Source organism: Macadamia integrifolia, chromosome 7 (genome assembly GCF_013358625.1).
Source record: "Macadamia integrifolia cultivar HAES 741 chromosome 7, SCU_Mint_v3, whole genome shotgun sequence".
Classification (NCBI taxonomy): Eukaryota; Viridiplantae; Streptophyta; class Magnoliopsida; order Proteales; family Proteaceae; genus Macadamia; species Macadamia integrifolia.
The window spans coordinates 17704744-17732593 of NC_056563.1; the positions used below are offsets into that span (position 1 = coordinate 17704744).

Sequence of the window (27850 nt, forward strand, 5' to 3'; positions counted from 1 at the left end):
AAAGATGAAAGTAGGAAAAATACTAAGACATAATGAGGTCCCAATGGAAGTGTGGAAGAGCTTAGGATTATGTAGAGTATCTTGGTTAACCAATCTTTTTAATAAGATTATGAGCACAAGGAAAATACCACATCACTGGAGAAACACTATAGTTCCGATATATAAAAATAAAGGTGACTTTCAGAGCTGCAATAACCTAAAGGCATAAATCTAACAAGTCATAATATGATATTGTGGTAAAAGGTTATTGACGCCCACTTGAGAAGAAAAACTACTATCTTAGCCTCTTAGAGAACCAAATTTGATTTTATGCCAGGCGGATCAACAACATAAACTATTTACTTATTCAGGAGGCTCAAGGAAAGATATAGAGCTTGCAAGAAGGATCTCCATATGGTCTTTATTGACCTAGAAAAAGCCTATGATAGTTCCTAGATAGTTATGCACTAGAGAATAGAAGAATGTCAAATAAATACATGGATATAATAAAAAATATGTATGAAGTCATGGTGACTAGTGTCAGAACTGTGGGAGGTCAAGGTAGTGAATTCCCAATTTTAACCAAGAACATTCAAAACGAGGTCTCATAATGTATGCTCATTGCCAATGATATCGTTTTAGTGGATGAGACAAGAGCAATGATTAATGCTATGTTGGAATAACCAAAATCAACCTTGGAACATAGTTCTAACATTATCAAGTCTGCTACATATAGCTATATCATAAAAAAATCAACATTAAGCCACATCAAATCATCATTAAGCCACATCAAGTCATCAAAAATCAAGACTAAATCGCATTAAGTCATCAAAAATCAACATTTAGAGAAATGTTCTTGTTCTCTAATAAGTTTGACTAGTTAAATAATTTTATTTTTGCATGAGACTTTTTGTATTAGGTATAATACAAAACCAGTTTTCCAACAAGTCTAAGATTACTTAAATCTGAGTTGTAATTTTATCTTCCGGTTAAACTTATTTTAAAGTGTGTGAATGCCTTGAATGAAAACAATTTTATGGACATAAAAAAAAGATTATTTTACCAGATTTTAGTTTTTAGCAATGTTTTACCATGATATGATTTGTGAAATTTTTAGAACTGAGAAAAACCCCAATAATAAAAAGTTGAAAATTTCCCCTATAACCAAAAATCCAATTTTTGTTCTTGGACTGGAGGGTTGACTTTTTGCGCTTCTAGAATTTAATTTTAAATTATTTTTATTGGATTCAAATAGGGGGTATTTGCTTATTTATGAATAATATCTTAAGTAAATGTTAAATGATATTTAACATAAATAAGTGTTGTGCCTTGTAGTAAGGCGACAATCACCCAGACCCAAACTAGGCCTCCTGGACACCTAGTCGTCGCATACATGATGGCTTGACAATTATACCTTAGAATTAAGAGGTAGTAAGATAAGTAGAACAAAGATGGGAGTATATGAGGTGGGACTTTAGTTATACTAACATGGATAATTATATGGTGAAATTTGAGAGAGATACCACAGAGTGATTATTTTATATACCTGGGGTCAACCATAAATAAAGAAGGTAATATAGATGATTATGTATATAGGGCAGAATGTTAGGCAATTTATGAAGAATCTTATAGATAAGCTATGTGTAGTAGATTTAAGGATGTTGAGATAGATGTGTAGCAAAACTATGAAGGATAAAGTAAAGAATTGTCATATTAGAGTTGATTTGGGAGTTGCTCTGATTCATGGCAAGCTCGTCGAAAATCGTCGAAAATCGTTTGAGGTTGGCATGACGATGTTTAATGAAGGCCTTGGGATACACTATTATGGAGGAGTGATCTGACTCAGATTAGAGGAACTGAAAGAGCTAAGGGCTAGCCTAAAATGACCATAGGATAATTAGTGAGAATAGGCATGCATAGTTTAGGTATTGTCCCAAGTATAACCTCAAATAGAGCTGACTGGGGGGCTAGGATCCATATAGCCGACCGCATTTGGTAGTTTTTACTGAGTAGTTTTTGTGTTCAAGGTTTAAAGTATTGGTATCAAGTATCATATTGGTCAAGTGATTTTGCGAGATGAATCGTATTGGAGATTCATAAGATTTCTGAAGATATGCACGAAAATGATCAAGACAGCATGAAAATACACTTTAAGAGTGATGTAGATAAGTCAATTAATGGGCTTATTTTATTGCGAATAAGCCTTGGGTTGGGTTATGTATGTGTTGGGCCTTTGATCCCATGGATCTTTGTAATGGGCCACTTTAAAGGGCCTAAACTATGGATTGAAAGTAGGAAACGGGATTTAATTCATTAGTTTAGTTAGACTCTTGTTTTGAGTCTATTTCCTTTGTTATTTAAGTTTTTTTATTCAGTTCAGATTTCCTATTAGTGAATGACTAATTAGTTACCTACTCCATGTTGGAGTTACAGTCCTTATCCTATTATGAGTCCAAGTCCTACTACGAGTGTCTAGTCCTATTTGGAAACTAGCTCCTAGTTATGATAGGATTGGTATTTTGCCCTCTTTAAATAGAGGAGCCTATGAACTCATAATTGCAGATTTGAATAATGAATGATTGCAGTTAATTGCTTAAACAACTGGGATAGCTGTAGGTGAGATGCTCGGGTCGAGATAGCCAATCCCACCCACACTTGTCTTGTTTCTTTTCTCATCTATTCTCTGTTTAGTGCTTGCTGTTACTACTTACAGATAATGAAGAATCCTAAGAAAATCATATCTGTTCAAAACTTCAAAAGCCAGAACCGACCAGCACCCATGGAGGAATTAGGAGAGAGATCAATCACCTCTTCCTTCCCCAATTGATCTTTGATCTGCCTGGCCTTTTCAGAGGGTGTTCACAACCACCCAAGGATCACTTAATCAGATTTGTTCAGAACTTCAAAAGCCAGAACCAACCAGCACCCATGGAAGAATTAGGAGAGAGATTGATCTCCTCTTCCTTCCTAATTGATCTCCGATCTGCTTGGCCTTTTCAAAGGGTGTTCACAACCACCCAAGGATCACTCGATCCTCTTCTTGTTACTACCTAAGCAGCCCTACTATAGTTCTTGAAGAATTCTCTCAAATTCTCTCTCCTAGGTCTAAAAATCAAGAAAGCGCATAACTCCACGACCAACCGTCGGAAGACTATCAACTTTGGGGATTTTTGTACCCACCCTAGGCCCTACAATCGACCTAGTTTGCAGCTCAATTGGAGCCCCACAGACCCGACCGCACCTCTCTCCAGCCCTATCACAGGTCATTCTCCCTCCAATCGGGTTGGATTTTAGGCTGGTTTTGCTCTTGTATTGCTATTGTATCATTGGGGGTTTCTTTAATGGTCTTATTTCCTTGTTTCCTGGTCCTATTTCTAGTTATTATCAAGTTAGTTGTTGTATCAAATTTGTCATGTTTGGGGTTATAAACTTTTGGGGTAGTTTACTTGTAATTTACTCCTGCATTAAAGATGAGAAAAAAATAAATATAAATAAACAATATATAATATGTATCATTGATAAACACTAAAATGCAAAACATTGTATAATAAGATAGTGTATTCGATTGAAATTGTTATAAAGGATGATGTTTTTTACATATAAAGCATTAGAATATGGGTTAAGTGTGCCACAAGGGCGCAATGGGGTTTTCCACATCCACCGACCCTATTTAGAGTGGGATGGCTGGATGGGGGCTATACTTGTAATTGGGTATTGACTTTTACTGTTGTTATGACTCTACTTTTCTTATTATAAATAAAAGGCTTGTGTGTTCAGTTAGATCACTCAAGCTTTCCACCCTAACTTGTCTGTTAACATGGTATCAGTGCTACTTTTATGATTTAAGTTTTTCAGCTTTCCTTCTCTCTTCTTTGCAAATCGCAAGCTTCCACCCCTTCTCAACCTCCACCTTCTTCTCTTCCTTGCCTACTTAACTCCCCGTGGGATAGCACCAATGAGGTGATTGATATGAAATCTAGTTGTTGTCCTACACATTACCCAAATGTTTTAAACCTTAAAAGTGTGTGAGCAATTGGAGTACTATTTCCCTGCCCAGCGATCCCTTATTCAACCTTCTTAGTGTTTGATTCTTTCTTCTGTTAAGATCAAATCTCCTCTTGAAGATCAAGCATTGCACCTTGAAGAAGGTATTCATCATTGCTTACAGGATTGAAGACCATACCTATATGCTATTTTAGGGTTTCCTCTAAAACCCTGATCCCGTCGATTTTTAAGTTCCCTCCCTCATAATTAGGTGATATTGTAAGAGACCTTCCTTACCCCTACGGAGAAGATTGACCAGCCCTGTGGACCCATCTGCTAGGGTTAATGTTTGAGATTTTAAAATGTAACCGCAAGCGTACGGATCAGTGTAGCTACGGGTCGAACACAGGGAGTGCAGCAATTTTATTTTTTTACTTCTTTTAATAATGTGAAAGTGAACTGATTAATGATTGTGATCTAATTCTAATTACTGTCCTAAACATATGTATCTAAAATAACGTCCTAACTATTCGTCATCTAAGAATTTAAATACGCAAGCCACACAATTAAAATTAAATAAATAAATAACTAAAAAAAAACACCCCATGTAATTAAAAAGCAATGAAGGAGAAATAAAAATAAAGTAAAAGAAAGGGGATAAAGCTAGAGAGAGACTCACAAATAGATTTCCCAACTTAGCCTGAGAGATGCATCATAATATGAGCTTCCCTACTTGACCAGAAAGTCACTCTTACAAGGGTTACTCTACTTGGCTTTAGGAAAAATGAGACAATTAAAATAAAAACAATAAAATAATGGTTCTATGGCTAGGAGGAGCAAAGCCAACACATACACTAGCCATGAACCTTGAGGGAAAGGGATAGCAATAATGTAACGACTGAAATTAAAATCCTAAATTAAGAAAGAAAGAGTAGTCAGAAGAAAGAATGAGAGGGGAGAGAAGACTACTGAAGGAGTCTACTTACTTGAACTGAAAACTTTATCGATTTGAGATACTACCAGCACTAAAAACCAGATTTGGAATAAACCAAATCTGAAATTTCTAGTACTAGAGAAAACAAATCTGTAGAAAAAAAAATTGAACTTGAAAGGCATGCTTCATAGCTTATTCTTGTCACCTAGAACTAAGCCTAGAACTAAAACTTGAAAATTACAACTTCAATTGTTTAAACAATAAAAATAAAAGATTGAATAAAAAACAAGAGTGCTTGCATTAATTGAATAAAAAGAACTTACAAAAGTGTTTAAAGCATAAACCAAGAACTAGAGCTAGTGAAAGAGAAAACTAGAGAAAGAGATAGAGCAACTAAGAAAAAACCCTAGAAGAAGAATGAATTGCCTTCTCCCCTTGTGTTAATTCTATTATACAGAGAATGGGGGAGGGAAGCTAACGATTTTAGCTTAATTTTTTTTTTTTTTATCTTGTTGTTGAAGTAGAGAGAGACGACAGAAAACGTGTGGAGAGAGATCTCCCACGATTTTTCTTGCCTTTTTTTTCCTATTTTTTCTCCCTTTTTCTATTTTTCTCTCTTCTTGCACAAGAAACCCCCTTTGGACAATATTCTATTTTAATGGAAAAATTCCATCCATGCCCTTGTCTTTTAATTGTTTTTTTCTTCTTTCCTATTTTTTCTCTTTATTTTCTCTCTCTTCTTCAAACTTGCGTACAACCATCTTGGCCGACCTCCTTTAAGTGATGAGTAGGAGAGAAAAAATCTTCTAAAAAAACCTCAACAAAATGGCAGCTAAGAGGTTTGAACTTGAGACCTCCTAATAAGCAAGGGATTTTGCACACCACAATTCACCAACTACGCTAGGTTGTTGTTGTTACCAAAAACGAATCTTTAATCACTTAAGGATGTGGTCCATCGATCCTTGTTGGTATTTAGAATATTCCTTATACCCTTGAGACAACTGCAGATTGGCTAGTTCTGCATCTCGGTTCAGTTCTGATCCATAATTCTTTTTTTGCCCTGAAAAGAATAATCACTTGTATGGTTGACCAAACGAATGTATATTTGTAATTGAACACGTCCATCATGCTCAAAATTTCGTCCTCTTCGCAGCCATGAAAAGAAATAGGACCTCTTTATATGTAAAATTGGAAATATAGCGCCTAATAGTCCTTAAGGCCTTGAAATTATAAAACCTGCAAAAAGAGAGAAACCCAAGGTAGCTCTATTCTAAATATGTAAAATGCATGTTTTACTGCACTAGATTTCACACATAAATGTGCTCATCAGTTAACTATGTAATCCTCATCTTCTTGAAAATTTAGGGTTTTCTCCCAAAACTCTAATTTTCCATCTCTTCAATTCTTCATCAGAATCAGATATAACTTGGAGTTCTTCACCACCCTTAATGGGCAGTTCAATCCAAGTATTGGTCTTATTTGTCGGCTGTTTTTTAAGATTTGGTATTTCTCCCACTTATTGTCGACTTCGCCCAGTAATCATATCTGGAGTAACTAATATATCAACTGCAACCTCAGACTCTGATGGGCAAAGTCGAAATGAATATATTCCCTATGGTACTTACTCTATGAAATTGGAGGGAACTAATTGCCTCATCTGGTCCAAAACAACTAATCTTATAATTATTGGCAGAGGTCTCACTGGTCATATCACATGCAAATCAAAGAAACCCACTGAGGAGGGTACTCCTCAAGACAAATGGATCACCAATAACTCTCTAGTAATGGCTTTTTATAAGATTTATACATCAATTATCTTCAGAGGATTCTTGTTGTTAGAAACTGATCCTCATATCTGGGTCGTTGCCAAAGAAACCTATGGACAAATAGGGAATGATGCTCAGGTATTTGATCTTAGCAAGAAAGTGCATACTACTACTCAACACGATCTCTCTGTGTCCAAGTATTATTCTGAACTTCGAACTCTATGATATGAGCTTGATCACTTTGCAAACTATCATCCATCCAATGTTGAAGATATTGCTCCCTATACAAAACATGTGGACAAAATTAGGGTTGATGATTTCTTGGCTTGTTTGAATGTTGAGTATGATCAGATTAGTGTCCACGTATTGAACAGATCTCCCTTCCCTACTCTGGAGCAGTCTTTTGCCCTAGTTCATACTAAGGAGTGTGGTTGTAACTCTATGCTTCACACTTACCCTACTGAGAAATCAACCATATAGACTGGTTCTACTATTTCTGAGGGAGCTTCTTGTACTAGTGACACTATCAAGGAAGTGGTGAAATGCAAACACTACAACAAACCTAATGCGGGGCCAATGGGCCCCAAGACTTCCAAGAAGGATGGTTGTGGGCCCACTCAAGTATTTAAGCAATTTAGGTCTAAGGTCTAAGGTCAGAGGAAAAAAAGTAAATATATTGCTATTTACAATAGAGTGGCAATCCTGTAAATTGATTGAAGTTCGTATGGGGGAATGGCACTCTTGTAAATAACCAGAAATCTCTAATTTTGAATGGGTCGGTTAAGGAGGGAGGACACAATGGGGAATTTAGATTATGGTTCAAGGGTAAACTAGGAAGGGTACTTAGATAGGGGAAGAGAAGGGTAAAGTTGGAAAGAAGAATAACAAAGGGATTGGGTCCCTCACGATTGTGAGGTTGTCTTCAACCTTTGGATAGAACTCAGAGGCTGGTTCTAGGGGAAAAATCTCAGCAAGCAGAGCTTCTTCTGATCTGAAATCTTGGGCAAAGCTTTGTAATCTCCAGGTCTCTTGATTGCAGGCAACCATAAGATCCGACGACCATTGATTGCAAGACCTAGGACTGTTGAAACAGATCTGGCGGTGGTTCACATACTAGATCTGGTTATGACTTCAAATCTCACTATAGGAGCTTAAAAAAGGGTCAAGCTCCTAGGGTTTCAATCACCCAAGGGGGTAGAACCTTCGAACAGATCTTCAGCCTTATCAAGTCTCACATAAGGGAGATCAGTGAACTTGTGTAACACAGTAACTGTCGCCAGAAATAGAATAATCCCAGAGAAAGAGAAAATACAGCAGAAAAGTGAAGAAGAAGGAGAAGAAGAGGAAGTAGAGAGGGGGGGGGTGGGGGTGATCTCACAGAAGAAGGAAGAAAGGGGGGAGATAGAGGGGTCGCAAGGAAGAAGAAAAGAAGGGGGGAAGAAGACAGCCACACAGGGGGGTTTCCCAAATCATATCATCTTTATTAATCAACTAATTAATTCCTTGGGTTACATGCCTTACTTATATTAATCAAAATAAAACTCTTAAAACTGAAATAGAAAATCTTAATTGCTTCCTAAATTAAAGTCTAATAAAATAGAAACACAATAAAACTAAAATTGAAAATTTTCTACTTACCTAATAGCTACCCCAAAATAACCTAAAATAAAAGATAACAAATATTCTCAAATAAAATAAAATCCTAGAATATTCTATTAATCTTGAACAAGAACCCAAATTCGATCTGAGTCTTAGTCCGGGTTCTGGAGCAGGTATGGGTCGATCCACCAGAGCGTTGCTACATCAAAACCATACCATATCAAAGCCACATGTTGGAAATTTCATGGGAAACTAGCTGATTTTGAAGCTAAGTGTGCTCGTGGTAAATCTAAGAACAAGGCCCATAAGGCTGAAACTGTTGGCAAACCTTCTGCAACTGATACTGGTCTATCCTAGGAGGAACTATAGGCTTTCAGGCGTATGCTCCAGGCTTCAAATTCATTAGCACCTGCCAATTCTCCAATCCCTTCAGGTTCTAACTTTACTCATTCAGGTTTCTTGTTTGGTGGTCACTGTGCATCGGTAATCTCCAGTCCTTAGATCATTGACTCTGGTGCTACTAATCATATGATTGGTTCTTCCAACCTTTTCCACCAATATTCACCCATCTCAAGCTGAGAAAAAGTGAAGGTTGCAGATGGCACCCTATCTTCTGTCTCTCGAAGGGTTATGTTCAGTGTTCTACTTCTCTCACTTTAAATTCAGTTTTACATATTCTTAATTTTACTATTAATCTACTATCTATTAGCAACCTTACTAGGGACTTGAACTATCAAGTAACCCTTTTTTCCTTCTAACTGCAGTTTTTAGGATCTGGAAACAAGGAAGACGATTGGATGTGGTAAGGTGCAACGTGGTCTCTATTTGCTTGATGATGGTTGTCTTCCTACAGTTGCGGTTTTTACTACTCATCAACTACACTCTGTTTCCTCTGATCTGTAACAGTGGCATTGTCATTTAGGACATCCTCCCCTTAGAACATCTCTTTTATTTACGCAATTAATTAAACAATGTAATAGGGATAACTTTTTTTGTGAAGCCTATATTCTGGTTAAAGAAACCCGTTCTAGTTATTTTCCATTAAATAAAAGAAGTTCTACACTTTTCCATTTAGTTCACTCTGATGTGTTGGGTCTATCTCGTCAGACGTCTATCTCTGGTAAATGTTGGCTTGTGTCTTTTATTGATTATCACTCTCGCACAACATGGGTATATATGAAGTAGTACAAAAGTGAGGTGTTCAAATGTTTTCAGCGTTTCCACAAGATGATTCAGACACAGTTCAATACTAATTTGAAAATTCTTCGTAGTTATAATGGTACTGAACAAATGGAGGGTTAGTTTCAAAGGTACCTTGTTAAACATGGGATCATCACACTAGCTGCGTTGGCACTCCCGCTCAAAATGGAGTGGCTAAACGCAAGAACAGACACTTACTGGACAATTCCTGCGCAATGATGTTTGCCAGACAGGTTCCCTCTCAATATTGCTGTGATGATGTCCTAATTGCTGCCTACTTGATCAATCACATGCCTGCTAAGGTTCTTGATTCTCGTACTCCTATTGCTGTTCTTCCTGGGGATAACTCCTTTCTAGTTTCCTCCGAAGACTTTTGGGTTTGCTTGCTATGCTAGGGATCACCACTCACCAAGAAAATTGAAACCTCATAGCAGCATCAAGTGTATCTTTTTGGGTTATTCTCCTACTAAAAAAGGATACAAGTGTTACCATCCTCCACCTAGGCATACCATAATCACTATGGATGTTGTGTTTCATGAATCTGTTGGCTATTATTCCTCGCCATCTCTTCTTGGGGAGTCTAGTATTGACAGTGGAAAGCTGACCCTGAATCCACTTGGTCCACCTCCAGTGCAACTATCATCTCTATTACATCCTACTTGTATATAGGCTGATTAAAATACTATATAATGAATTAGAGGAGGGCACTCCCTTGCACAAATCATAGGATTCTCTCTCTCTCTCTCTTCTATTACAGGTTCAATTTAAGTTATATTTGTTTTCTTAGCAGTCAAGTTATTAGTTGAGTCAAGTCATTAGTTTCCTTTCCTAGAAACTATTGTACTCGGAGAATATTTGGTTTCCTTTTATGGAACTTGTTGTTAGGATGTAATTCCCTTCCCCATTATCACTATAAATACAATTAAGGTTCCATAAAAGCCAACGATTTGAAGAATTAAACCATGGTTGTTGCTGTTGCTTCTCCTTGTTGGGATTTGTCTTGTGTTTGATCAAGGCTGATGGAACTGGTGTTTGATCCAGCTAACTCTCTACGGTGGAAAGCCCGAGAGGTCTTCTTCTATTTTATTATCTTCTTCTCCATGCTGTTCAAGGATCCATTACTTCACCTCAATCACACCAGGTACACAGATTCTCTGTTCAGCCAGAATTCCACTTACTTTCCTTATTGGTTCCTTGCTGCCTAAGACACTTCTAGCCACTTTTGGCTGAAAATTGGATCTAACCTCCATCCATGGTCATTCTGACCTGTAATTTGTGAGATATTCAAAATCACCCTATTCTCGTCCTACAGTGACTTCTACCCAGTTTACAGACCTGAAACCAGAATCTATAGAGCTATTCTGTTTTCTTTTGTTTCTATGGATTTTTATTGATGACCTATGACTTCATATGACTAAGTTTCATTATATAATTTAGTCTCCTCATCTGGGTTGTAACCTAACCTCTTAAACTCCAACTTCTGAAATCGAAATCCTGATCTCCATTTTCTCTTTTATCTGATTTGTTATATTACTGAGTTTGGGTTGTTCTTTGATAGAATCCTGCAACATTGGGATTAGGTTGACTTGTCAATCATAGTTCTACATTACGTGTTACTTGATTTCCTCCATACAGAACACTTAATAGGTGGTGGTTAAATAACTCATTTTGTTATCATCAAAACCAGTCTTGGAGAAAAACTCCGGAGGTGAGTGTGTATCTTCAACAAACCTGACAAACTTTGACATGTGAACCGGGGGCGTACGGATATACTTGTGCACAAAGTTTGGATCCCATCCCATCTGCCACATGGAAGATCTGGGACCCATGTAAAAGGGGCCCATTTACATGACCGTGAAGGAATCTTCAGCCCATTTTTAAATTATATGAATCTATTTTGTATCATGTTAAGATATTAAAGTCAATAAAATGTCATCATAATGATTCGAAATAAGAACAATTCTATTGCTATACTTCTTTCACCAGTAAAATAAAGACGAGTCAATCACATATATGCATTGTAAAACATCGGCTTTCATGGTCGATTGTTGATATTACAGTAAGTTATTTGTGAATGCAACTAACCTTGTCTATCTAACAACAATAACAATAATTTTCGACTGAAAAAACAAGAACAAAATAAATAATCAAGGAAAGATAAGAAAATAGAGATGGCAAGCACCTCCAACTGGACCATAAATAGGGTTCAGAACGGATAAGAGCATGAGACAATTGATCCCAATAACTTGCATAAAGTAAACAAAGATGCATGAAATTCAGAATACCATATTTGATAAAGGAGAGGAAATAATTTATATGAAATCAAGTTACAGGTGTTGGATTTATGGGCTAAATTAATTATTCGGGTTGATTAAATGGTGAGAGTCAAATTGCATGAACCGGTTCGGTCCACTCTCAAGCTTAGGTATATGCTGGCTCAACCCATTGTGGTTTAGGGTTTTGAGTGCAGGACAGTATTATAAATACTAGGTTTAGGGTCCCTACAACCATTATTCACTCTTCCCCACTTTACCACTAAAGTGAGAGAACCAAGGAGGTTTAAGGGGCTGTAGAAGATCCATAGCCAAGCCAAGAGAGCGAAAATGGGAGTGACCAACATCAATCATCTTCAGCATACTAGGTGAAAGGTACAAATCGATCCTCCATAATTTTATTAGATTCGTGTTCTTGTTTTTCCTGTGTGGTTTCCTCAATAGGGTTTCAAACTCAAACCCATAGGGAGTTCTAACAAGTGGTATCAGAGCAGACCACATGGGACAAGAATCGATTGAATTTTTCTTATACATGAGGATTTTGATTGTTACTTAAAACCTGATTTGATTAAAAATCATGAAAATCATAAAAATCGTAATTTTACCATCACTTAAAGATCCTGTATGGGAAAACTTTCTTCACAAAAGTTGTAGATCACGAGAAGACGGTCTCGACGGTATGTCGAAAGTCACCGGAAACCTCCGGACGCGTCGGCACGTGCCGTCGGAAATCGGCTGCCGGAGGAGAGAGAAAAATAAAAAAAAATAAAAAAAAGGCGGCGAGTCATCGCCGGTTCAACTCGGAAACCCTACCGATTTGAACCGGCGACACAGTGGGTCAACTCATGTGCACTATTTGACTCGGTCAGAGGTTGACCGGGTCATTGACCAATTGACCCGAATTTGACCCGGAACTCATATGGCCGAACCGGTTGGTTTGGATTGATTTAAAAAAAAAAAAAATAAAGGCTTGTTTGGTTTTTGTTCATTTTGGGTTTTTATTTAAACTACTTTAAATTTCATTTAAAGGTTCGTTTTAAGGCCAAATTGAAATCTGTTTTTTGCGTTGGATTTCTTGTTTCGGGCCACATTTAATGATCTAATTTTTAATATGACATGTTTATTTGAAATTTTATGTTGTATTTAGTTTCAATCATTGAAACAAAATAGCATAAATCAATGCTTTGAAAAATATATATGTTATTGGTTACCATGAAATTGAGAAAATTTTTTTTTTAAATTGAGATATGTTAATATGGAAAAGGGTGTAAGCTTCCGCTCATTCTTAGTTGCAAAATAATTTTGCTTTAGGAAACCATGAAATGATGAGGTGGAATCCACCAAAGTGGTACATCTTATTATTTCATGATTTTCCACAGGGAAACAATGTAGGTGACATTTGCCCAAAGGTGATGTCACCAAAGTTAAGAAAATGACAGTAACCTAGAGGTTCCTAAGCCCAAAGGTGAGGGGATTTCAAAAGTTATTGTTCTTTTCACAGTAAATATAAATTTACAAGAGGACCAGTGCATTCTTAGCCCAAAGGATAGGAATGTAGTTGCGGTTGTGACTCTTGTATGGTTATTGTTGTCCTAGTGACATTTATATGTATGTTTTGAACATAAAGATATACATCTCCAATGGGAAAGATATGATAAAACTGAGTGAAACCCACCAAAGTGGTACATTCAGTTCGATTGTATCTTCTCCAACAGTAAAGGTGATACTTTCCCAAAGGTTATGTCATCAAGGTTTGAGGATAATCATCCACATTTCAGAAAGGGACATTGAATTTGGAGTTCTTTTGCCCAAAGGTGATTGAATTCCAAAGTTAGTGTTGTTTTCACAGTTAAAAGAAGAATATAAGAGCATCAGCTAATTCCTGTCCCAAAGGATAGGGATACATTTTTTTGTTGTAACTCTTATTTAAAATATATTGATGGTATTACATGCTTTTATATTATGGTTTATATTTTGATATTTGGCATGTATTGTGTTGTTGTTACTGCTGTAGTAAGATGGTCATTCCCTCAAGTTATGTATCTTCCATCCCAATACTCACTGGTAACAACTATCAAAAGTGGGTGGAGGAATTAGAATTGCATTTAGGTCTTCTTGACTTAGACTTGGCACTTAGGGAGCCTAAACCTGAGCCTCTCACAGACTCGAGCAGAAGTGCTGAAAGGACCAAGTTTAAGAAATGGACTAAAGCAAACAGAAAGTGCATACTGGTTTTAAAAAAGGCAGTTCCTGAAATTATACGTGGGAACATAGAGATCAAAGACACTGCAAAAGAATTCCTGGATGCTATTAAAGCTAGATTTCAACACAACAAGAAAGCTGAGAAAACCACATTGATGACCAGGCTAATTAATACAAGGTATGATGGATGTGGGAGTGTTAGAGAATACATTTTGGGTGTAGCTATTGATGCTGGTAAACTTAAGGATCTTGGAATACAGATCGATGAAGAATATATTGTACACATTGCACTGAATACCCTCCCTAGTCAGTATAAAGTTATCCAATCTACCTACATTGCACTGAAGGACGATTGGAGCCTAAATGAGCTCATTTCCATTTGCACTCAAGAGGAAGAAAAATTGAAACAAACTAGGTTTGAGAGTGCACATACAACTTTCCACAAGGGATCTTCTGGTGAACCAAGCAGAAGGAACACAAATTTTTCCAACAGAGGAAGCGTCAAGCCATATGATAGGACTAATAGCTCTCAAGAACTTGACACATCTCAAAAGGCTCAGGATGAAGAGAATACCAACAACGTAGAGTGTTTCTGGTGCTATAAGAAAGGACATGTGAAGAATGACTGTTTTATTTTCAAGAAATGGTTAGAGAAGAGGAAGAATTTTGGGGTTGATAAGCAGAATGATACTAAGAAAGGGTGAGGTAGACTGATCATCAGCAATTGAGAGCAAGTAAAATTTGATCACATCAAGTAGTTAGGATTTCTTTACATACAGTTATTTGAAATGCTTGATTAGTGGGAGTTCTGGTTTTGTTTAGTATTTGTTTATGTTTTGAACCTTAGCCCATATGTTTTGGGGCACAGTTTGATAAATTATGGTTAAGTTTTAGCATTTACATTATGCACAGTTATTTCTTGAAATATTTGGTTTATGATTTCATTTGAAAATGTTTTTATAGGCAGTAATTGTCTTAGTTATAGGCAATATTTTGCCACAGTTCAAAAGGTAATGTTTGCCACATTTTAAGACAGTATTTGTCACAGTTCATAGGCAATATTTGCCACAGTTTATAGGCGGAAGGCCACAGTTAGATATTAACCACAGATCAAAGGCGATTTGCCACAGTGAAGGTTAATATCTCAGTTAAGGACCTACATAAAATGACAACAGTGTAATTTGAGGATATGTCAATATTTCTATGATGGTATCCCACATAGATTCGTGTTAAGAAACTTACTTATGTTTGTAATAACAGAAAGTTGTATGCCGTATATTGAGGTGTATCTTCTGCTGTTATTCGATGTGAGTGATTTTTCAATTGAATCACAGTAAGAGTGGTTAATGTAATAAGATTCTATGGCCACACCAATTTAAAAGACATCCTTATAATTAATGTAGCCCAAGTGGGAGATTGTTGGATTTATGGGCTAAATTAATTATTCGGGTTGATTAAATGGGTGAGAGTCAAATTGCATGAACCGGTTCGGTCCACTCTCAAGCTTAGGGATATGCTGGCTCAACCCATTGTGGTTTAGGGTTTTGAGTGCAGGACAGTATTATAAATACTAGGTTTAGGGTCCCTACAACCATTATTCACTCTTCCTCACTTTACAACTAAAGTGAGAGAACCAAGGAGGTTTAAGAGGCTGTAGAAGATCCATAGCCAAGCCAAGAGAGCGAAAGTGGGAGTGCCCAACATCAATCATCTTCAGCATACTAGGTGAAAGGTACAAATCGATCATCCATAATTTTATTAGATTCGTGTTCTTGTTTTTCCTGTGTGGTTTCCTCAATAGGGTTTCAAACTCAAACCCATAGGGAGTTCTAACAACAGGAAGTACCGTCTCGATGCTTGAAGCTCTCAAATAAAGAATCCAGCTGCTTCTTAATAACAGAATAAACAGTAGCCGGACAGGATACAGAGCTATGAAACATCTGTTGGCATCGTATCTTCTGCCATGGTAAACAGCCGGGGAGTACCTTCCCCTGTAAATTCTGCAAAGCCTTTGCTGCCTCCAAATGCAGTCTTCCATCAAAAGTTATCATAGCTTTCATCAAAAAATCATTCGGTTCAGGATGGAATACTTGTACTTGGCAATAATTGCTTGAGGGGCTCTTGGTAGGCATGAAGGGAGCAATTTCCCTAAGAACTGCTTCTTCACAAGCAGATGGTAGGTTAGTAACAGTGTCTCCTCTTACCAGGAAAACATCCAGAATTCTCCTATCTGTTACAGTACTCAAAATTTCAAAAATTTCTTGTTCAGATGTTTCTTTGTCAAGCCCACTCATGACAATAGAATCCCTGTTCTTGTTGCTATGTTCACAACGAACAAACCGACCACCAATTGGCAAGCAAGAACAGTCATCAATGATAGAATAACATCTTGTCTTGCACACCTAATGATTGCAACACCCTTGCTATATCGACGTGGCCAAAAAACCTTGGCATTTACAGCAGGAATGAAAACATTTTTTGGTCACCTCCAAAGCTTATAGAGGAAGGGGATATGTTCAGTGGAGATCCTCTGTATTCAAAACCATTTAGCTCCTCAACTGCTTTTTCAGCAGCTTCAGGAGTAAGAAATGTTATCCTGCCCCACTTTTCACTGTCTTCACCATCCTGTCCAATGCAGACATATTTGTGGAAGCTACAGTTACCAGATGCCCTTTCTTCAAAAGTCAAAAGAAGTTCCTTATCATCAAGAGTGCCTGCATCTGAATGGAATACATCCTCAGACAAATATCTTTTGTCCAGTTCCAAATGCTTAATTTCAGCACCAGCTCCAAACAAAGCCACAGGAGAAACACCGGACCCACCACGGTACAAGCATTTCTCTAGACATTCATCTTTTAACCATTTCATTTCATAATTCAATGCTTCATTCACAAGACTAGAAAACTTCCCCATGTCTTCTGCAGTGGCAAACAATTGAATTTTTCCCTTATCAACATCAACTTCAATACCGATCTGTCTGTCCATTTCTGTTTGAATGCGTGATACAAGATGGAGCAAGTTATTGTTTGATTTACCACAGAATCTTTTCAATACAACATTGCCAAATCCAGTCATCAAACTCACCTGCAGCTTCCGGCTATTCATATTTGAAATGTTGAACAAAGGAGGGGGACAAAGGGTAGACAAGCATTCGAAGTCAAAAGCAGTAACACAAACCAAATATTGATTTGATATTGATAGGAGTTCGCCAAACACTACCCAACTTGGCTTCCAACCATATATTAGCAACGAACATGAAGGATGCAGTTGAACATGTTGACCAGTTAAGGCCACTTCATATCCAAGTCGATCATATCCAGAATACATAGCAACATTTTCTGAAAGGGATGACAGTATGACCCTCTTCAGATTTTTATCATGCCCAGAGGACAGGCGTGGATCCCAGACCCAGTAACTTGGGACAATTATATTTAGTTCACTTTTAAGGCAATGTTCCAATTCAGAAACAGTTTCTTTACATCTCCGCATGGTCTTTGCATTTATGCTGTTATCCCAGCACCATTTATTTTTCCTTTCTTTGGACACAACCTCCCATTCCTTATAAACAGAGAGCAGCGTTGGGAGGTCCCCATCCTGATGGCAGAATTGAATCTTCAGACGGTCTGCTTTCAATTTATCTTCATCAGTACCAACTCTGCAGAAAATGTTACTCGCATTAGCCATTACCGCAGCAAGAACAAGGCCCTCTTTACGCAAACCATGATGGATACCAGCAAGGATCAGTTTTCCCAGTCGAGGCTCAATACCCAATTTTACCAAATACCGACCATCGTCAGTTAATTCAAAAGCATCATTTTTTAATGTAATAGCACCCAACTGAATAAGATTCCTTATTGCCATGTCAATTGCCTTGGGAGTTGGTGCATTAACAAAATCAAACTCTTGTACCTTCTTGATTCCCAGCGCAAAAATCCTCAGAACTGCAACACCAAGATGAACCCTACAAATCTCTGGTTCCTGGTGTGACAGCATGGACTGAAAATCATTTTTTGAGTACATTCTGTAACATTTTCCAGGTGCTGTTCGACCAGCACGGCCAGCACGTTGATCAGCAGAACTTTGACTAACCCTGCAAACTTTAAGGACATTCATACCAGTGTTGGGTTCAAACCTGCTCTCTTTGACCATGCCAGAATCTACTACATACTTAACCCCAGGAATAGTCAATGATGTCTCAGCTAAATTAGTGGCATAAATGACTTTCCTCTTTCCAGGGTAGTCATGGAAAACATGACTTTGCTCTTCATTAGAAAGTTTCCCATGTAAGGGAAGTGCAACTACATTGGGGACCTGAAAATTCTCACAAGCCCATTCCACTTCCATCTGAGAAGTCAAAAAAGCAAGTATGGCCCCTTTTTCCTCTGTTCTGTGAATCTCAGTCACCTTATTCACAACATCAGAAACATAAGAAGCACAAGCACCAGAATAAGCTTTTGAAATGGAAGAAGTTCCTTCAGATGCACAAGGAACATATTTGATGTCAACAGGAAAATTTCTTCCCACAACATGGTAGGTCCTACAACCAAAGAAGTAATCTGAAAGCTTATCTGCATCAGCAGTTGCAGAGATTATGATAAGCCTTAGACCAGGCCTCTGCTTCAGCAGCTCTTTAAGCAGTGCCAAAAGAAGATCAGTGTTCAAGCTCCTTTCATGAGCCTCATCTACGATAATGCATGAAATATTAGTCAAATTTTTATCCTTCATGAAGTGTTGTAGTAGACAGTGGTCCGTCATAAAAACTACCTTGGAATCAAAACTGTGGGTAGATGAGTAGGTTGGATAACAAGTAACTAAATTATCTTCATAACAACCTTTACTTTCTTCCCTAACCCTTTGTGCCAAGGATATAGCAGCAATTTTGCGAGGCTGAGTGCATATAATGGAGTCTTCAGCTCCTACTCCTGAATCAGAAAGAAACTGAACCAACTGCGTACTCTTTCCTGAACCAGTCTCTCCAATCAAGACCATGACCTGTGTGAAGGACGTAAGAACAAAAGCATCAAATACAAGTAACAGAATTTAAAAAATATAACATATTTTGACCAGGCACCTGATAATACTAACCCTTTTGACATGATACTTCATTTGAAGAAAAAAATAAATTGCATTTTTATTTAAATATCAAAAAAAAAAAAATTCTACCAACTGGACAAATTCAGTTCCATCAATGACTGATATTTTGTCAATACCAATTGGTCATTGAAATATTTATAGGTTAGATAAGTAAACATCAAGGACCATCTGACATAAATCAGATATCACATTTGCACTTAAACTCTCAAGCCCAAGCTCCACCCATAGTTAGCAAATTCGGATTCGGGAATTATTCGAGCGGAGAATTATTCGGAATAATTCGGTTGATTAATTTAAGGATTCGGTCAAAAAAGATTATTGGGTTTTTTTTATTTTTTTTTTTTGGTTTTTTTTTTTTTTTTTTTTGGTTTTTTTTTTTAAATACTATTTAAGTGGACCGAATAATTCGGTTTAATTCGGATTCGGTCTGAATTATTCGCGTTTTATATTCACTTTTGAAAAAATCGTGAATTTTACCGAATTTTATTTTTAATTCGGATTCAGTCCGAATTTTTGATAAAATTCGGAAAAATTCGGTTCGGCCGAATAATTCGCAAATTATTCGGCCGAATTGATAACACTGGCTCCACCACCAAGCAAATGTTGGGGGCGGGGGGACTTCCAGAAACATTAGAAGCGACCAGAAGACTCTTCTATGTAGAAAGGAGGGGAAAGAACACAAAGAAGGCACAGGTCAACAAAAAGCACAAATCAGACATAGTTCAATTGGAAAATGCTAGCTTCAACCAGTCGACACTGCTTAGGACAAGGCATCTAATTTCATATAGAAAATAGCAATTGAGTTCATCAATTCAGCTGAAGTGTGCATTGAACACCCATAAGAAACTAAGTGAGAAAATACATGAGAATTAGCATACCTGTTGATAATGTATTTCCTGAAGAATTTCTTTCCGGGAAGCATAAATAGGCAAACCCTCATCGAGGTGCCGAATCTCCTGCAACATAATCTGATGAATCCGACTCCAATTGAAATCACCACCAAGCCTTAAAACCTCGACCGTCTCATCAGAAGTTCCTCGTAAAGTTAATCCATTGAGATAATCCAGTATACAGTTCATGGCAGACCTAAATTCCCTGATCCTCTTTGCAATCAACTCCCTTGCTGTGACAAGCCCCTTTTTCTTCAGCCTAAGTTCATCAAAACCAACTAGACTCCGATACTTGGGTAATGGTGATGAAAGTCAATTAAGGATAAGCAAGTGACTCAAAAGACTAAAATATTCGAATGATGAGTGGCTTGTCTATCTAATAGACAAAGATCATTTTACATACAAAGAGGCTATTAAATCATTGGATGCCGTCTTTTGGAAGAAAGCAATCAAGAGTGAACTAGATTCAATCTTAGAGAATAATATTTGGGAATTCGTAAATTTACCAATTGGTTCCAAAACTTTGGAAACCAAGTGGATATTTCGAAAGAAACTAAAAAGTGATGGGTCACTTGATCGTTTCAAGGCTAGACTTGTAGTCAAAGGGTTTAGGCAAAAGCTTAATATTAGTTACTTTGGCACATTTGCCCTAGTCTCTAAAATTGCTATAGTAAGGGTTATGTTAACAATGACATCAATACATAACCTGATCATCCATCAAATGGATGTGAAAACGACATTTCTAAATGGGGATTTAGAGGAGAAACTTTATATAAAGCAACCAGAAGGTTGTGTTGTAAATGGATAAGAGCAAAAAGTTTGTAAGATTCAAAAATTTTTATATAGATTGAAGCAGGCGCCAAAGCAATGGCATAAAAAATTAGATAAAGTTCTAATTTTAAATGATTTCGTTGTGAACGATGCTGAAAGGTGCTTATATAACAGGTTTCATAGTGATAAGGGCGTATTCATACTGTTATATGTAGATGATATGCTCTTAATGGGAATAAACTTGAAAATAGTGAATCAACCTGAGAAACTTTTGATGTCTAGTTTTAACATAAAGGACTTATGAGAGGTTGATATGATCCTTGGGATCAAGATCATCAAGTAACAGAATAATATTTCACTATCCCAAGCCCATTATATAGAAAATATACTTAAAAAGTATGGGTACTATGAAGTTTCAATGGTTAAAACACCTTTTGAAATGAGATGTCATTTGAAAAGAAACTTCGGTGAACCAGTGAATCAAAAAAGATATGCTCAAATTATTGGTTCAGTCACATATCTAATTAATTGTATGCATCCTGATATTGCCCTTAAGGTAGGAAAGTTGAGTCAACATACTCATAATCTAAGTAAGGAGCATTGGAGTGCGATTGATAGGTTATTGAGGTACCTAAAAGGCACTATAAACTATAATTTATACTATAGTGGTAAATCAGTGGTGTTAGAAGAGTACAGTGATGCAAATTAGATCTCGAATACAAACGAGTCCTTAGCTACTAGTGGGTATATATTTACACTAGTAGGCGGTGCCATCTCATAAAGTCCACAAAGCAATCTTGTAGGACAGGTTTTCTATGGAAGTTGAGTTCGTAGCTTTACAAAAGACAAGAATGGAAGTCGAATGGCTTAGAAACTTAATGACAGATATTCCATTGTGGCCAAAATTGGTGCCATCGATATCACTACATTGTTAATCAAGCGGCTATACATCTAGCCAAGAACTAGATATACAATGGTAAAATGAGGCATATACACCTAAGTCATAATCTTGTGAGACAATACATAGATGAAGTAATAATAGCTATCGATTATGTGAAGTCAGAAAGTAACTAAGTTGACATGTTCACAAAGCCTATGTCTGTCAAGAACTTGTGTAGTGCATCTACAGGAATGGGGTTGATACCTAATTCTTAGGTCATGTGATGGACACCCTACCTATGTGAAGAAGCTTAATGCCTAAATTAGGTTCAAGGGGTACAAACGAAGTCATGGGTGATCAGCTCAATACTACTGTTTATTTAAGTATTCATTCCAAGATGTAGATGGTGATAGTAGTACCACCATAAGGAGAAAAGTTGAGCGGTAAAACTCTTAATTAGTCCAATTTCAGGAAATATGGGGGTGTGTTAATTGTGGTGCACATTGGGGACTAACCTAAGTGAATGTAGGGGGTGTAGCTACCGCCGATGAGAACTTATAGGCAAATTCTCTAAACATTTATGAGTCCAAGATAAGGGGCATAGCTGGTTTAAAAGTCTAAAGTGATTATATGATGGGTTAAGGGTGTTAATCGGTTTGATTTTGGTTTAAATGGTGCGGATCGGTTCGGTTCGGTTCACATTTATTTGACTAAAACCATAACCGCACCATTAACTAAACAGTTCCACTTTCTGAAATCGTGACCGTTTAGTAAATAGTTTCAATTTCGATTTATTCCATACTATTTGTAAAACGGTTCACAATCGGTTTGTTATAACTTGCAACCATCTCTAAACTAAAGATCATAAGCTTATTCAAAAATAATTGGCAACCACAAATAAGAGATTCTATATTAACGATGGTATGTCTTAATTTGATAATCTAATGCTATTTCTTTGCATGGCCATTCTCAAATATAGATAACTAATATCATACAACATTCAAATCCAACCTTCTACAACATAAAATATAAAAATGACAGGTGGTTCAGCCAAAACACCCCATTTGTGATAACATAATAACACAGTAACATATATAGATTACAAGTTCATGATCTGAAGCCTAAACTTGAACTGAATTACAATAAATCATACCAAAGCAGGATGGACACTTAATTTAATTTTATACGGATTACTGCCCCTGCTTTATTTATTTGTTATTTGGATTAATCGGATCGGTTGGTTTAAACGGTTTCAATTCGATTTGAAACCAATGGGTTTTGAGGTTAAAATCGACCCAACCTGTTTAGCTAATCGGCTTGAAACTTGAAACCATAATCGCATAATTTACTAAAAGATTTTACGATTTTGGTGTAAACGGATCGGTTTGATTTTGATAAATGGTTTCGATTACAAATTCACATCCTTATGATGAGTAGCTCAAAAAGTCGATTTATGGGATGTGGTTGATGGGTCGATCAGCTACACCAATGAGAAAAGGTTTAAGGAGTCTGACTCTACTCGTACATTGTAGCACGACTCATTAGACCTAGTGTAGGTTCAAGTCCGAAAGACACCTACAACGATGCGTCCTATAGTGTCTAATACAGTCATAGCAAATGTGTCTTTCATGTCATTTGAAACTTGTGGGGGATTGTTAGAATTTATATTTATTTTATTATAATTAAGTTTTAAAATGAGGTTTTCTTTTGTGTTTTATGACTTGTAATGGTGTGAGACCCTTATGGTCAAGGTAGTGAAAAATGGTCAATAACACCCTATGGGAGCCTTAAAGTCCATTCATGGCCATTACCATGAGTGGAGAGGTGGGCAAAGATAATTTATTTGGATTAATTTCATTTATAAAAGTAATTCTTAATTCATGCCATAGGTTATTGTCAAATGGAGGTAAATGGTCAATGTCATTATATGGGTGCCTTAAAATCCATTCATGGTCACTACCATGAGTCGGGAGGTGAGTTAAGAAATTAATTGCGATTAATTCAATTTATTGAATTAATTTTCAATTCATGTTCATGTGACATTATTCTTCAATTAACTTGCCATTAGTTAGAGGTTATTCTTGGGGAATCCAAGAGGGTGCAACGGTTGATTTTGGGTCTATATAAATCCAACCAAATACCTTGCAAAGATATACATTCACACATTGATACTCCATATATTTCTACTTTTTGCAACCATACAAGCCTTTCTCTTTCTTCTATTTTTTCTAAGTCTTGTGTAAGGTTAGAGGGGGCTGCTGTGCTGTAGCTTTTTGTAGCTTTTTGTTCCTTGAAGGGACTAGACGAACTATCTCATCTTCTAGTGGGAAGTTGTTTTATCCCGAAGGTAGAGGTGCAGAACAACTCTTGGCAGTAGAGGGCATCAATTAGCTTAAAGGCAGCACTACAAGTGTGACTCAACTTCAATTTTGGTCGAAGTTTCTTCATTTGCTGTGGTGGTGATTCAACATCTATTTCAAGCTTTTCCTCATCTCATTTCAGCCAATGATCAATACTAAAACATCATAGTAATTTCTACTGCAAAAGCTTTATATTGCAATTTGTTTTATTTTTGTAAGAAATTGTAATACAATTACCCAATAGAATGGTCAAACAATTTTAGATTTGTGACATGTTTTAATATGATAGAAATATGATATTCGATGAGTTTCATCACATTCTAATAGAGTTGGGCTTCCCAATCATTTTGGGGGAAAATGGTCATTTCTCCACAGTGCAAAACCCTAAGGGCTGTTTGGGCTCTAATTGCTAACAATAAAAGGAGAATATATTGGGGGAACAAACTTCAATAGTCGATGGTAATGTGTGAAGTCATGAGGGATGGGCCAGAGTGGTCACCAAATTACACATTTTTTACTTTAGGCTCTGTTTGGTAACATAGAAAAGAAAAGAAAAGAAAAATAAAAATTTATAAGTGTTTGATTGATAAGGAAAAAAAAAGAAAAAAAAAATTTCTTGGTGATTGGTTGACATAATAAGAAAAGAAAAGAAAAGAAATTTTATATTGGCATAAAAAAGTCACTTCTCAATCACATCATAAAAAAATTAACTTTTTAAAAATTCATATTGGTATCTGGCTCCAATGATATATTAATGGATATGATACCGAATTCTAGAACAATACCTTATATAATTTGGTGGGTATTTTATACACAATAATGTATAGCCATATACCATATAGAATATAAAGACAAGGTTGTAGTAAGACAGAAGGGAAATAAAACAAAGGACAAAAGAATGAAGAGAAGCAAAACAGAGGATCCCTCCCTATTCTCTCTCTTTCCATCCTGAAGTGGGGTTGGATTTTCAGCTTGAAACTTGATCGTTGTTTCTCTCATTCTTTGGTAATTTGTATCATCCAGATCTTATCAATAGCTAATAAGCCTCATATAAATCACAATAAGTTATTTTAATTATTTATATGTATGCTTCAAGTAGGGGTGTCAAAACTTAGCTCGAATTGATAAAACCAATCGATATAATTTGAACCGAATCAAACTGATCCTTATTGGATTGATTTTGGACTGAGATATGTTGGGACCAGTTGAAAATTGATCTAAACCGAACCAACCAATAACTAAATCGAAACCAAACCGAATGAAATCGACAAAAAAATAAATGATTATAAGATTATAAATTGATGAATTGACCATCCATTTTTTACAATATGAGTGAAAATTTTTTATTGTAAGGGGAATTGTTACAAATAATTGAATATTAGGTTATGAATAGAGAAATTGATAATAAATTTAAAGTGTTTTTTTTCTTCAAATTTTGTCACTATAAGTTATAATTATAAGATTCATTATGGTTCAAACCCAATAATAAACCGATCTAAATCGGTATTAACCCGATATTGAAGAATTGAAATAAATTGAAACCGAAACCGACCAAAAACCAAAGTTCCTTAACAGATTGATTTTGATTTCCTTCATTCCTATACCAAAACCAATTCAACCCGACCGAAACCAAATCAAACCATCCAATTGACACACCTGAATTGTCTGAATGTGAAACAAATGTTGGATCCTGACATATATGTCCAAGTAAAGTACGTACAATGGATCCAAATTCGTTATCTCCACGCATTAGTCCACAACCCTTGCATGCTCGGGTGGCTCGCGGCATCACTTCGCACGGGGCTGCTGGTCTCAGGTCGAATTATGTGGCCTGTAGGCAAGGAGTTTGCTCAGGTCTTGCTCCCATGCAACTATAGTGTAGGCTTGATCTCTACATCAGCTAAGGTGATGCAGATGATGTTACAAACACGGCATGTGAGGCACTGTTCGCCTATGGATGTGATTCTCTCTCTCTCTCTCTCTCTCTAAAATAAAGATTTGTAACAAAAAATTTCTGATTCTCGAAATAGATTTAAGAGAAAAAATAGGAACACTGCTGGTATACCATAATTTAGCGTTCATTATTTTTATCTCTTCCCATTTAAAATGACTTTTCTACCCCTCCTGTATAATACCGCTTCCCATGCTCCCATTGGTGTCATATGATAGCTTATCGCACACAGGCAGTGTGTCTATCCCTCACATTAGATTTATTAACACTTGTAATAACTAAGAAATTCCATAGTTCCCATGATTGCCTTAGATCTAGGAGGGTTGTACCACATTGCCCACTTGATCCAAGCCTTCATGGTGGATTTTTTTTTTTTTATTGGTAATGCGAAATCTTATTGAAAAAAAGACCGATTACAAGCCAAGGCATCAGCTTCGTAGAGCTGATTCAACCAAGGAGTGGTTTGGGCCATACTGTCCTACACCGGAAGGACAGGCCTCTCCTTGCAAGGGTGTTGGTAATACCGTTAGCAACCATTGGAACATAAGAAAATGAACACTCTATAGGGCTGGCACACATGAACTTGATATCCTCGATATTAGGCCGGATTTGAAAAGGAATACAGCTGGAATCGTTTGAAAGGATAGTAATCACCTCTAGGTTGTTTGATTCCACCCATAGCCGAAAATATCCTAAACCAATTGCTTCAAAAATACCTTCCTTAATTGCTTCAGCTTCTCCACTAATGATTGAGTACATTGGTGTTGGATTCAATGCAGCCAACAATAGAGATCCATTGTGATTACGAATGATAAAACCTAAGGTACCAAAAGACTTATCTTTAACAAAGGATGCATCAGCATTGATTTTCACCACATCAAGAGGGGGAGGAATCCAAACTAGATGTTGATCTTGCCTTGGTGGAGTAGCAGCAGGATGATCCACAACCTGATCTTCATGAGACTTGGGCTGATTGAACTCGTTAAAGAAAGCTTCAGCTTTGCATATCACATCAGAAGGGGTCCAATTATATCTTTTGAAGATGAACTCATTCCTAGCAAGACAAAGCATCCAAACCACAAAGGAACACAAGCTGAAGTTCTTCTTGGTCATTATTTTATCCTGTGTGAACTGAGGTCACACCATTGTTGGATCCAAGAGTGAATGAGAAAGGAGGGATCATCAGGGACCTGATGGGAGAGAGAGAACCCGAACCAAATGGCCTTAGCAAATGGGCAATGAAGAATGATATGGTCAATGGATTCAGATTGTGTTCCACATCTTGAACAAGAAGGATCAATTGGGATTTGTCTTCTGTTGAGACCTTCAGCTGAAGCAACACCATTAGCAGTCATACACCATAGGAAAGAGCATATCTAGGGCAGTGTATTACAACTTCATATGAAACTCCAGACCCTACCTGGAATATTAGCCCTGATTGATTGATGAGATGAAAAGCCCCTACCTTCTATTTCCTCCTCTTTTTTATTCGAAAGGAAGGCCTTCTGGCTGTACGGTGCAATAAGCCCCTGCCATTGTAACACTTGGCATCTTTCAATCCATCGGTCATTACATCTCAACCCATTTTTATTATTTTCAAAAACCAATATCTCATTTTACCCGACAACCTGCACTACTACCCAGAGGGTTGTATGAAAAAAAAACCCTAAGGAGGTTGTAGGATCTTCTCCTTCATTTTGCAACCATCCTCATCCATGGCTGAACTTCCATCTTCCATTCTTCTCCATAACCCAAACCAGGTCCTAATCGAACTTTCTTCTTCATTCTCATCTACCCAAACCCTAGTGGTAGGTATCTCGGTTTAGTTAGCCTGGAGCAACACGAGCCACCACTATTTTAGGATATTGATCAATTTTGGAGTGATGCTCCAATCATCTTCTATGGTGAATTTGTGACCAACTGATTCATGAGTTCCTATTTTTTGCGGCACCATCAAATGAACCCAA

The 27850-nt window shown here is 36.9% G+C and overlaps 1 protein-coding gene across 1 annotated transcript; it reads right to left on the reverse strand.

Annotated features, from left to right (window-relative positions):
* Positions 1-15766: 15766 nt before the first annotated feature.
* LOC122084786 (ATP-dependent RNA helicase DEAH12, chloroplastic-like) lies at positions 15767-26996 on the reverse strand. Its single transcript, XM_042653216.1, is given in 5 exon segments — positions 15767-16320; positions 16323-16403; positions 16406-18929; positions 19910-20199; positions 26600-26996. Coding segments are annotated over 5 exon segments (3846 nt in total).
* Positions 26997-27850: the final 854 nt, after the last annotated feature.